At 46.8% G+C, this 12792-nt stretch overlaps 2 protein-coding genes across 2 annotated transcripts in view; one reads left to right on the top strand and one right to left on the bottom strand.

Annotated features, from left to right (window-relative positions):
• PIGG (phosphatidylinositol glycan anchor biosynthesis class G (EMM blood group)) overlaps positions 1-12792 on the bottom strand; it is an 809046-nt gene that overhangs the window by 515772 nt on the left and 280482 nt on the right. The window lies entirely within an intron of this gene.
• LOC144819134 (uncharacterized) lies at positions 7518-10466 on the top strand. Its single transcript, XM_078677119.1, has 2 exons — positions 7518-8859; positions 10405-10466. The coding sequence occupies exons 1-2, from the start codon at positions 7518-7520 to the stop codon at positions 10464-10466; spliced, it is 1404 nt and encodes a 467-aa protein (XP_078533245.1).

Raw genomic sequence — 12792 nt, 5'->3', positions numbered from 1 at the left:
AACAAGTTGCCTTATAAATAGTTAAAATTTCCTTTATGGGTTTTTTCCCTAATTTTTTCATAAAACATTGTAAGGCCATAATAGTTTTGGAAAACAACAGGGATCTAGCATAGATTGCACTAGTCCATGAGCCACTTTCATGAAACAGAATTCCCAGATATGGGAAGGTGGAGGTCTTTTCTAAGGGATTGGAATTTATAAAAATTGGTTTCAAATGCTTGCTTGTTCTTGACCCACAATACATAGACAAAGTTTTGGAGCAGTTGATTTTCAAGTCTAAGCCAAGCATGAAACTATTAAAAGATGTAACCAAAGTTTGTAGTGCCATTGGAGTTCGTGCCATCAAAACAGCGTCGTCAGCGTACATCAGGGCAGGGACAGGCCTTCCACCCACCATTGGCATGTCCCTACCCTCCTGCACGAGACGTTTCTCCAAGCCATTTATGTATAGCAGAAATAAAAAGGGGGCTAAAACGCACCCTTGGCGTACACCCCGACCAATCCCAAATTGTCTACTGCATTCTCCATCTTTCCCATAACGGACACTTGCAGTGGCCCCGGAATATAGGTCTCGCAAGTAGCTTATAATAACATTGTCTACCCCCAATTCGGCCATAATTGCCCACAATTTATTGTGTGACACACAATCAAAAGCTGACGATAAGTCAACAAAAGTGAGGTATAGACGTTGTTTTTTAACCCTTATATACTTCTGTTGCAAGATAAACAAATTCAGTCCTTGCTCTATAGTCCCTAAACCCCTTTGGAACCCAAATTGAAAATCGCTTAGCACCCCATTATCTTCTGCCCAGATTTGCAGCTTATCTAAAACTACTCTCCCCAAATTTTTTATAGAAGAGTCCAATAAAGAAATTGGCCTGTAACACATGCAATTCTGCCTGTCACCTTTCTTGAAGATTGGGACTATAGTCGATGTAAACCAGGTAGGAACTAAACCTTTTGCCAAGGCAACATTAAAAAGCTGGACAAGCAATGGCCCCCATAATTCGGTATTGGCCTTATAGAGGTCTGCTGGTATTCCATCTGGTCCAGCCGCCTTACCCCCCTTAGTTGCCTTCAAGCTCGCAAGAACTTCAGGAAGGGTTACAACCAAGACTTTGGATGTGTCTAAGTTTAACAGCGTAGGGTCCTGGCCTGTATCGAGGACTGGTTCCACAGCCCTGTAAAGGGAGGAAAAGTGAGCCACCCACTCATCTTCTGGGATGGCGATTTCCATGCGTGCCTTTTTTTCATATAGAAGAGGGGTATTAATAACCCTCCAAAAAGCTGCCGGATCCTTGGATTGTGACGCCGCACATAGTTCATCCCAAGCCTCCCTTCTTATGGAGACCTTCCTGTCCTTCAATACTATGTTATAGTCCCTCCTCAAAATTCTAATTTGGGTTACATCCCGTGGTCTTTTGTGGATCGCATGTCTAAGCTTTGATAAGGCTTTAGTACATTTCTTGTCGAACCATTTTCTATTGGGCTTTAGGGAGTTTTTCCTTGCAACCCACAACACCTCCTTAATTGCGGTAGAAATAATGTTAAAATGATTTAAGATTTCAATACTCTCGGCATGCTCGTTCAAACAGATCAAAAAGCTACTCATACACTTATTCAGTAATTTGGACAAAAAATCAACCGGGACCACTCTACTCCATTTAAGGCTATAACCATTTTGGGTACCTAACTTCACATCCTGCATCGTATAGTTGGAACCTACTATATAGTCGGGTGCAGCAAATAGGTTCTCCATTTTTACTACCTGTGGGTAGTGGTCACTTAATGGTAGGTCCATAATACTAGAGCTAATCAATCTGCCCGCAGAACTATTTGTACACAAACTAAAATCAATAATAGAAGAAGCCCCCCCGCCCCACAAATGTTGGAACAAATGGCATTGTGTGGTGGGCTAACTCATTTGTAAACCCAAGATCAAAATTAAAAATCATCTCATTTAATGAATCACCCAGAAGGGTATGTTCAAAATGCGTCAAGTTAATATCCTGTTCCAACATCAGGCCGCAAATACCCTTCTGACCCTTTTTACACAGAGTACAATTAAAATCACCCCCCCATAATACTATGACTTCACCCTTTTTTGTATCAAATTCGTTCTGTATGTCTGCAGTTATAGTGGCAAATACATCCTTAATCATGCTACTTGAACAGTTATTGTAAAAATTAAAAAGAACAATCGTTAGACCCTTCCTTGTGTCTATCACTATTTTCTGATAGTAACTGGATCGGGGAGAAAAGGAGATCTTATCATAAACAAGCAGGTTCGATATATACACAATCAATCCACCCTTGGGTCTTCCGTGTGCGCCCCCCACCGCAGGTGTAAAATAAGTTCTATAGCCATTAGGTGTATCGGTGCGGTGGTCCAGGTTTCTTGTAAGGCTAGTATGCCAACATCGGCAATTACATCACACCAGGACGGATTGGAAATTTTCTGTTTTAAACCTGCCACATTCCAGAAAACCACCTTGCAATATTCTTCTATGGGTAACGCTTCTGCAATAGCTCCAGTTTGACTGCCCTGACTCCCTTGTGTAATCTCCTCCACCCCATGAATTTCATGTGTCTCAACATGAATTTCATGTATCTCAACACACCCCAAGGGTTTTATAGGCCCAGAGTCTACAGGTTTAGTTGTCTTAAGAACCTCTTCTTTTATCATGGGGAGTCAATCCACCGCTTCCAAACAATCAAACCGGTTAAAACACGGGAAGATCGGAGGGAATTGCAGATTGCCCAGCCATCCTGGGTCAAAACTTTGTGGATGGCAGTAAGTGGGCCTCGCTCTATGTTTCACTACATTCCAACCATCTTCATCTCTCCCTCCCCATTGTGTGTTATAATGGTTACTATCAGAGGCCAGACCCTTATTACCTCCTTGGTGTCGATTGTCCCTAGTCCAACTCCACCTATTGTCCGGTTGTTCGCCCTCAGGGTAAAAATAGGATAGTGCCCTAGCCGTAATAGGCAGACCATGGTTTCTTGGGGGTCTCGTAGTAATATATTTAGCGGTTTGTGGGTTCTCAAATGTTATTACCACACAATCGCCGTGTACCCTTTTTTTATTATACCCAATCCATGGGGCCCTTTCAGCCATCAGAATATTACTTCTGATAGCTGGCGGGAGAGGGTAATTATCATTCAACCAGTGAATGGTTTTATTTACAAGTCCCCCATTATTTTCATTTGAATTTGCATTTAGTTGTGGGACTCCTGTGAGAACCACAACATATGGTGCAGCTTTTGGGGGTAAGTGTATATTTCTACGCACCTCCCTTTTTTCTGAGGTATCTTTATCCTGTTGTGGTTTGCGAGTTTGTGGGACTGGCACTACTTTATCATTCGGGGCGGGGGTTTTAAGGGTTGGTATAGTTTTTGGCGATTGATTCCTGGTAGGAGCACTTTTGGCAGCTGCTAGTGGCCTATTCGTTATAGTTTTTACGGGAGGAATTTTATTATCCAAGTTAAAGCTAGGGGCGCTTATATCTTTATGAATATTTTTTAATATAGTTTCCAGACAGCGTAACCTAACCTCGATAGGTTCGAGGAGAATTTTTAGCATTTCAAAGATATCATTATTAGTCATGCTTAGGCTGCTACTGTCCTCACTACCTCTAACTTGATTATTTACTACACCGCTAAATTCCAGAATTTCTTCCAAACTACTATCTAAAACAGTTTCGTCTGGAAGACTTAAATATTGGCCTGGTGGCCTGCCCTGTTATCATTAGTATGAGCAACTGGATTGCTGCTAACATTCAAAGGCACAGGATCTACAGTGGTCAGATCTTGATTCTTGCTAGTATGGGCTTTTCTCCCTTTGCATATGGTAGGTTTAATAGTCTTTTGATTAATAATCTTCTGTTTAGGGATTGCCCCCTCTTTCATACCCCTTTGGATTAAGTCGCTAGCTATGGGTAGATTTACGGTCTCATTTTCAGCTGAGCCACCAACCACTAACAAAGAGAGATTAGGAGTTGCCTCCAGACCTTCCTGGGAGCCTAGAGCATTATACCCCCCATCGTTCTGTACATTTCCTAGATTGTTGGGAACAGATACACTATTAGGAGTACAAGCTTGAGCAATAGGACCCAGAGAGGAACGTCTAGCCACGGCTAAATCCTGAGACACCCTTCTATCCATAAGTATAATCCCTTCGTCAATTAAGGCATTGGTGCGAACAATAAATTCGTCAAGGGTACCAGTCAGTTTCTTTGCTCCTGCAGCAGCCCTGCTTCTAGTTTCTGGGCAATTCATGGCAGACCCTACGAGTACCCGGCGATAAGGCAAAGGGTAAACTTGGTAAGTACAACAGCCAGTCTCAAAGTGTCAATATCCTAATAAGTCACAATAGCGAGTAACATGGATGGTTAGCCAACTTACAGTTCAGATGTCCCACTGTCCATGTGCTAATGGCAGTCTGGCAGGATTTCTGGCCCAGGCCAGGCTCCTCAGGCCTCTGAGGGCCACAGAGGGCCCGCCCTTTGCCCGGGCTTAGCCCCGCGCTGTGCCCCGCTCGTGTCCCGCTACGCGGAGGGGGCGTTGGTGTTTTTAGCGCCTCCGGGCGCCTACATGCGCGTCACTGCTGCGCGCCCCCGCTAAGGCTCCTGGGGGTTGGAGTCCCCTCGCTCTGCTGTCCGCGTTGCTGATGGTAAAAGGCGGCAGCAGAGTGGACTCAGCTCCTGGACCCGCTGGACCCGTTGGCGGACTCGTTCTCCGCCTCCACGAAGGTAGCGTCTTCTCCTGTCTCCTCCTGTTCTCCACTGGCAATTGGAAAGGGCTCCCCACGCTGCTCCGGGCGCGCTGGTGTTTTTAGCGCCTCCGGGCGCCTACATGCGCGTCACTGCTGCGCGCCCCCGCTAAGGCTCCTGGGGGTTGGAGTCCCCTCGCTCTGCTGTCCGCGTTGCTGATGGTAAAAGGCGGCAGCAGAGTGGACTCAGCTCCTGGACCCGCTGGACCCGTTGGCGGACTCGTTCTCCGCCTCCACGAAGGTAGCGTCTTCTCCTGTCTCCTCCTGTTCTCCACTGGCAATTGGAAAGGGCTCCCCACGCTGCTCCGGGCACGCTGGTGTTTTTAGCGCCTCCGGGCGCCTACATGCGCGTCACTGCTGCGCGCCCCCGCTAAGGCTCCTGGGGGTTGGAGTCCCCTCGCTCTGCTGTCCGCGTTGCTGATGGTAAAAGGCGGCAGCAGAGTGGACTCAGCTCCTGGACCCGCTGGACCCGTTGGCGGACTCGTTCTCCGCCTCCACGAAGGTAGCGTCTTCTCCTGTCTCCTCCTGTTCTCCACTGGCAATTGGAAAGGGCTCCCCACGCTGCTCCGGGCGCGCTGGTGTTTTTAGCGCCTCCGGGCGCCTACATGCGCGTCACTGCTGCGCGCCCCCGCTAAGGCTCCTGGGGGTTGGAGTCCCCTCGCTCTGCTGTCCGCGTTGCTGATGGTAAAAGGCGGCAGCAGAGTGGACTCAGCTCCTGGACCCGCTGGACCCGTTGGCGGACTCGTTCTCCGCCTCCATGAAGGTAGTGTCTTCTCCTGTCTCCTCCTGTTCTCCACTGGCAATTGGAAAGGGCTCCCCCAACACTCAAAGTTTGGAGGAACCAGCTTCTGCCCACAGGAGTAAACAACGAAGCCGAAAATGAAGGTAAATGGGTCACTGATGTGCATGTGCTTTAAAACCAGCATGGAGCTGGATGTGTGCCCAGTGCTGCCTACCTCACAAAATGTTTAACTGAGGCACATTTCCAATATCCACAAATCTCCCAGCAGCAGTCTTAAGCCGATTGATTGTGATGAAGAAGTATGAAGGCATATGGGCTGATGAAGTCAGAATTTAAGGGGTCTATTTACTAAGATTTAACCCCATGTTTGCATCACAATGGTGACGCATAAAGAAGAAAAACCTTTTTAACTAATTTACTTTCCAGCTCTAAACTTGTTTAGCGCTGCAAAACACTCATAAGTAGAGCAAAGCAGCTCATAGCGCTGCTTGCAATACTTAGCATCAAGGGGGCGTACCATGGGTAGTGCATGGGCGTTCTCATGCAACCCAAGGTTTCTGACGCTAAACCCTATTTACTTAAAAAAGTAGACCGAGTTTAGTGTGAGGAAATAACGTCCATTTCAAATGGGCGCTGTGAAGGAGAAATGCTTTAATTTCTTCTTTCTTTTCCGACTTTGTATGTGTGCTGCACTGTACAGCGCACACACAAAGTGAGAAAAGGTTTCCAGTTACTCTAAGCATGGTATTTTGTACTGGAAGGGTTCCCTTCCAGTAAAAGCTTATGCTAGACACACAGAGACACCCTTGCACTATAGTGCAAAGGTGTGTTTGCAGCACATATCAGCATATTTCAGCGCTAGCGAGAGGGGAGGAGAGTGCCATATTTCTGTAAATATGGTGCTCTCCTGCTCTCTCCTTCTCACACAGCACAGTGTTCGTGGTTGCTGCTCTGCGCTGTGTGAGAAACTCTGGAATCTGTACCTAAGTGTATTTGGATGTGTAAGATCAGATACTGCCATACAGAGCACCCTGCTAACAGGATCATGCAGACCCCACTCATTGAAATCTCAGTCTTTTTATCAGTCGGGAATGTCTCTCCACCAAAGCCTGAAACCAAAATCTTACAGGCTTCCATTAAGAGTCTAAAGTTTCTTAACTAGGCTCACCCACTACCAGGAAACCTCACTGTAGCTTCACATGTTGTTTGAAGTCAACTGAAGAAACATGGGCTTCTTGTGAAGATATCTGTCCAGCAATGTCTGGTTTGGTACAATTCTATGTCAGGAAGCGGAGGCGAGGATTTTGCTAGTCCTTTCTCCATTTTATTGGACAGCACGTTAGAAGTATAAAGAAAAAAACATCAAAACCATGCTCTACCCTAACCAACATGGCAGCGGTAGTCATGGTAATACAGTAACCAATCATAGTCCACAACAACAGCATAAAGGAATCCCACGTCGGTAGTCCTTCCTCTTTCTCCATTGCTGCCGCGTCAAGATAAGTCCAGTTTTTCCTTAGCTTATTCTTGTGGCGTGGCAGTTTTAGCAGTTTATTGTGACAGTCTTTATAGTTGTTTATTATTCAAAACGATTGTTTTTCTTGCCCTGCAAGTATCCTTTGACTGTTCTTCAGACGCGGTAGGCTTCTTGCCCGAGCGTCTCTGTTTAGCGCGTGCGCGGTTTCACGTCGTCTCCTCAGACGCGAACCGGCCTTCTCCACAGTGCTTTCTCCGCGTTGGTGGCGAACACGCGCAGAGGCTTGCGCTTCGTTATTTATATTATTGCCTCGTTTCCCCGCACTGACGCTGCTGTTTAGCGGCAGGATTGGATATTGTGACTGATATTTTTATATATTTATTTTGGTTGTTTTTCAGTCATAACATTTTTTATAGGTCGCTTTATATCTATTTGGCTGACCTTGAGTGCCTGTGATGGGGAACTACCCCTCATATTTAGCTCGGGGTGTTTTTTGTTGTATGGGTGCTCAACCTTCTGCGCAAATGCAGTCTCGTCAAGAACAAGATAGTCGAGCTGTAGAGTCTGAACAGCCCCCACAGCCCTTATTGCGCACTCCTGTAGAGGTGGACAGACTCCTATCTTCGGCTATTGCCCAGGCGCTGGCACCTCTACAGGATAGCGTCAATAAACTGTCTGCCCATGTTTTTAAAACTGGTTCAGGTGTTTTTGGAGACAGTGGGGCTGGGCCCAGTGGAGTGCTTTCGGTACCTTCACGCACGGCCAAGAAGCGTGACGCGGGGCACCTGGAAGGCTTCAGCAGACTTGCAGAAACCTTTCATAAGAGTGCGCGCACGCTAAGAAGCGCACCCTTCCGGGGGGGGGACTCACCCGGGGATATTGGTGGTACTTCCACCCAGGACCTTGACCCGGAAGAAGGGTTTCCCCATGAGGGAGTAGATGACGAGGATGACTACAGTGATGACGATGACGATGCATCTTCTGAGGATATGTCTGACATTAGTAGGTCTTGGAGCCCTAAATCTAATGTCTCAGATTATGGTGAGGGTGACCTAGTTTCCCCAGACATGTTTGATCCTAATTCTATTTACAGACCCCGTTCTTCAGAGTGGGTTCCCGAGAAATCAACGGCTGACTACGTAGCCGCTAAACTTAGGCAACCGCTCTCTCAGGATGTGAGACTGCGTTTACGTTCTGAATGTCCTCGCCCTTCTCTTCCCAATAGAGTGGCAGCCACTCCTGAAATAGACCCGAAGTTATGCACTTTTTTCGCTAAGTATGTTAAGGACCCTAAGAAAGGAATTGACAGGTCCTGGAAAGCTTGTCAGGACAAGTTGTTAGACGTTGTCGGTCCCCTTACAAAAATCATTGAACTCACCCAGCGTTCCAAGGAATCGGGTATCCCACTCCCAGTTGAGGACGTAGCGGGTTGGGCACAGAGGGCTATTTGTCTCCTTGGCAATGCCAACTGTGCCCTCTCTGCGGAGCGTCGCAGGTCTCTTTTACTTAAAATTGACCCCAAGCTTGGTGAGTTATCCTCTTCGGAAGCAGGTTCGGTAGCGCAAGGTACCTTGTTTGGTGACCCTTTCGTGAAAGAACTTGGGAAGTTTGTGGCTACTTTTTCTGCCTTAGATAAGGCGCAAGCTTCAATGAAGAAAATGTTTCCTAAGAAGGTTTTTGGCAGGGCCGGCAGAGGCAGGGGTCGCTCTTCCGTCCGCCAGTTCCAGCAAGGCCCCAATAGAGGTCAGTCCAAAAGGAACAATGGATGGAATAATGGACGTCAAGGTTCCTTCTATCCCTCCCGTGGAGGCAGAGGCCAGGGCAGAGGACGTGGAGTCAATCAGTTCAATGCCAAAGGATTCAACGGTGAGTTTTCCCATCATTTCTCCGGTACGTCTGGGGGGAAGGATTGCTTTATTTCTTCATGCCTGGTTGAATCTCACGACAGACCCTTGGGTTCTAGAAACTGTTCAAGGTTTTCGCATAGAGTTTTACGGTTCCCCCGTCCAACTCACGTCCTCGTCCATTGGTTTTTTCTTTCGCAGACCAGGAACTTATAGATTTAGAAGTTCGAGCTATGTTGCAAAAAGGCGCCATCACTCCTTCTCTTTATCCAAACGGCTTTCTCAGCAACATCTTTCTGGTCGAGAAAAAAGACAAAGGGTTCAGACCAGTCATCAATCTTCGTTCGTTCAACGAATGGCTAATTTACAGACATTTCAAGATGGTGGGCATCCATCTTTTGAGAGACCTCCTTCTTCAGAACGATTGGTTGGTACGTTTGGACCTGAGGTATGCATATCTTTCAGTTCCGATTTATCCTCCTCATTGCCGCTTCCTCCAGTTTCTTTGGAGAGATCAGATCTACGAATTTCGTACTCTCCCCTTTGGTCTTTCCTCAGCACCTTGGTGTTTTACCAAACTCCTGCGACCCGTGGTGGAACATCTTCGTACCATGGGGTTTCGTCTGATAATTTACTTGGACGACATTCTTTTGATGAATCAATCCAAGGATCTTCTTCTCCATCATCTTCAAGTGACCATAACTATTCTTCAATCTCTGGGGTTCATCATCAACGCCCAGAAGTCAGAGTTAGTCCCTCAGCAGGAAATAACTTTCCTGGGTTTTCTGATAAGAACAACGGATGCGACGTTGCATCTCCCTTCTCAAAAGATTTCCAAGACCAAGAAGGAGATTCGCAAGGTCCTTCGTCGGGACCGGATATCTCTCCGTCTCTTGGCCAGGATTGTGGGCCTACTGTCTTCATCGATCCAGGCCATTTGTCCAGGCCCACTTCATTACAGGGCTCTCCAGAGATTAAAAGCGTTTCATCTCCGCAAAGGTCTCACTTACTCGGAACTCCTTTCCTTATCCATGGAAGCCAGATCGGAACTCCTATGGTGGTTGGATCACATGGATGCATGGAACGGGAAGGCGATCTTCGGCTCCCGTCCAGATCTTGTGATCGAATCGGATGCCAGCCGCCAGGGATGGGGAGCCCGGTGCGGCTCCCTCTCGGTGGGAGGCAGATGGACGGAGGAGGAACTTCATCTCCACATCAATTGCTTAGAACTCCTTGCGGGTTCCTTCGCCATCCGCTCGTTCACAACGAACAAAGTCTCTTGTTGTGTCCTTCTTCGGATGGACAACACGACTGCGGTCAGGTATATCAATCGCCTGGGCGGCACCCACTCCAAAGTCCTGGCGGATCTTGCAAACGATTTCTGGAATTATTGTCTTCTTCGCCAGATTTCAGTCATGGCGGAATATCTTCCCGGCGAAATGAACTCTGTGGCGGACTGGCAGTCCAGGAACTTTCGGGATGCCAGCGATTGGAAGCTGGATCCTTCTGTCTTTCAGATGATCTCGGATTTTTGGGGTCTTCCTCAGATGGACTTGTTTGCGTCCAGGTGGAAAGCCCAACTTCCCCGGTTCTACAGCTGGAAGCCGGATCCGGGTGCGGAAGCGGTAGATGCCTTCCTGCAGGATTGGTCCCGGTTTCCAGCTTACGCATTTCCCCCGTTCCTATTCATTCAGAGGGTAGCGGCCCAGGTCCGCAGACAACGAGCCTCTCTAATCTTGATCACTCCTATATGGAAGGCTCAATGCTGGTTCCCGTCCCTTCTGGAATTATCTTGGGACAGACCTATTCGGCTGCCATTATACGACCTCATTCTGACGGATCCATTGGGTCATCCACATCCTCTGGTTCTCCAAGGCCATCTACGTCTCATGGCCTGGAGGATTTCAGGAGACGTTGGTCTGACGACTCACTTTCGAAAGACGCTGAACTCCTCATTCAGCGAGCCTGGGCCCCTAGTACCACTAAACGATACCGATCTGCCTGGAGCAGATGGGTTCGTTGGTGTGTGGCAAAACACTTGGATCCCGTGGGCTCATCTGTGACAGAAGTAATTAACTTCCTTGCTCAACTTTTTCACGACAAACTTGCTTACTGTACCATCAATTCTTTCAGATCAGCAATTTCCGCGGGTCATGCCCTGGTGGATGGTTCTCCTGTGGGAGAGCATCCTTGGGTTTGCAAACTCCTCAAGGGTATTCGCCTGTCACGTCCACCTGAACCGCGTTATTCTGGTCTTTGGGACGTGAATGTGGTATTACGATTTCTTCTATCTTGGCAGGATAACGAATACCTTTCACGCAAGGAACTTTCGGCTAAATTGGCTATTCTTCTATGTCTCATTTCTTGCAAAAGGGCTTCCGATGTTCGCGCACTTGATGTTTCTGCCAGTCTTTACCCCTGAAGGTGTTACTTTTACTGTCTCTAGAAGAACTAAGTGTAATACCAGGTCAGTATCTTACCCAGCTTTTCCGGATTCACCTAAACTTTGTGTTGTTCGTTGCCTCAAAACTTATGAGGATGTGACTTTAGAACTCCGCCCTCCGGACGAAAGACAATTGCTAATTGCGATAAAGAAACCTTTCAAAGCGGTTTCTTCTCCCACCATCGCCAGATGGATTAGGTGGATTATGTCTGAGGCTGGTATTAACATTACAAACTTCGGCGCTCACTCCACTAGAGGCGCTATGGCTTCCAAGGCTGTCCAAGTTGGGGGCAGATTGGAAGATATTATGAATGCAGCGGATTGGTCTTCAGATTCAACTTTTAAAAAGTTTTATTTTAAGCCAATCCATGAGCCGACCTCTTTGGTGGTGAGTAGGCTTTAAACAAGCAAAATCCTCGCCTCCGCTTCCTGACATAGAATGAGAAATTTCCTAGTTCACACAAAGGAAAGTTTCAATTCTATTAAGGACGCGGAGGCGAGGATTTTCCCACCCTGGCTTTATCTAGCCTTCCCTCCCTGACCTATGGATTCCAGTAATGGTTTCTTCATATGAGAGAAATAATATTTTTTCTTATGTATTGATGTGTACATTTAATTGATATGTTTTCTACTGGATATATCTTGTTTTACTGCAATTATCTTTGATCATTTCGATTGCAATGTGTTAGATTCTTATCAACATTGTTCTGGACAAGATATTATTATATTTTCTCTTCCCTAGGCTCCGATCAGAAAACGGACTAGAGGGTAGAGGACTTCTTTCCACCGGCAGCAACGAAAGAGGAAGGACTACCGACGTGGGATTCCTTTATGCTGTTGTTGTGGACTATGATTGGTTACTGTATTACCATGACTACCGCTGCCATGTTGGTTAGGGTAGTGCATGGTTTTGATTTTTTTTCTTTATACTTCTAACGTGCTGTCCAATAAAATGGAGAAAGCACTAGCAAAATCCTCGCCTCCGCGTCCTTAATAGAATTGAAACTTTCCTTTGTGTGAACTAGGAAATTTCTCATTCACGGCCATATAGTGAAAACGATATATGCAAGGGTTCCTTCTCGCACACTTGGACCTTTGAGTCTTTGGGGGAGGCAGGGTTCATGAGGTGGTGAGTCACATAAAAGTTCAAGTCAATATTCAACAATCGGTCAAATGTATGCACTGTGATTTGATAACGAAGTTCCTTCCTTTTGCTTTTCTGCTCATTTAATGGTCCTTTGACTGTGACAAGCCGCATGGATCTCTGTACTTGGTAACTGCTATGACAACATGTTTCTGTACGTTCTATTGTCCTATGTTGTCTTTCGTAGTTAGGATACTCTTTTTCCCTTTCCCCTGTTAAGCTACAATAAGGAAATACTTCAAAAAGTAAGATAAGGGAGAGGATACGCCCTAATGGCTAGAGCGTCGACCTCGAAGCTGGGGAATTGGGTTCGAGTCTGGGCAACGACGCTTAACATCCTGTGAGTCTGGACAAATTACTTTATCTCC

This window comes from Lissotriton helveticus, chromosome 2_1 (genome assembly GCF_964261635.1).
Source record: "Lissotriton helveticus chromosome 2_1, aLisHel1.1, whole genome shotgun sequence".
NCBI lineage: Eukaryota > Metazoa > Chordata > Amphibia > Caudata > Salamandridae > Lissotriton > Lissotriton helveticus.
The sequence above is the reverse complement of the archived record's forward strand: the minus strand, read 5'-3'. Positions and strand labels throughout refer to the sequence as shown.

What these genes read in the sequence shown, in the direction of transcription:
- LOC144819134 (XM_078677119.1), top strand. Translation starts at nt 7,518, where the DNA reads ATGCAGTCTCGTCAAGAACAAGATAGTCGAGCTGTAGAGTCTGAACAG. An exon ending in CAATGCCAAAGGATTCAACG is followed by an intron (nt 8,860 to 10,404) that starts GTGAGTTTTCCC and finishes GTTTGCGTCCAG; the next exon opens with GTGGAAAGCCCAACTTCCCC.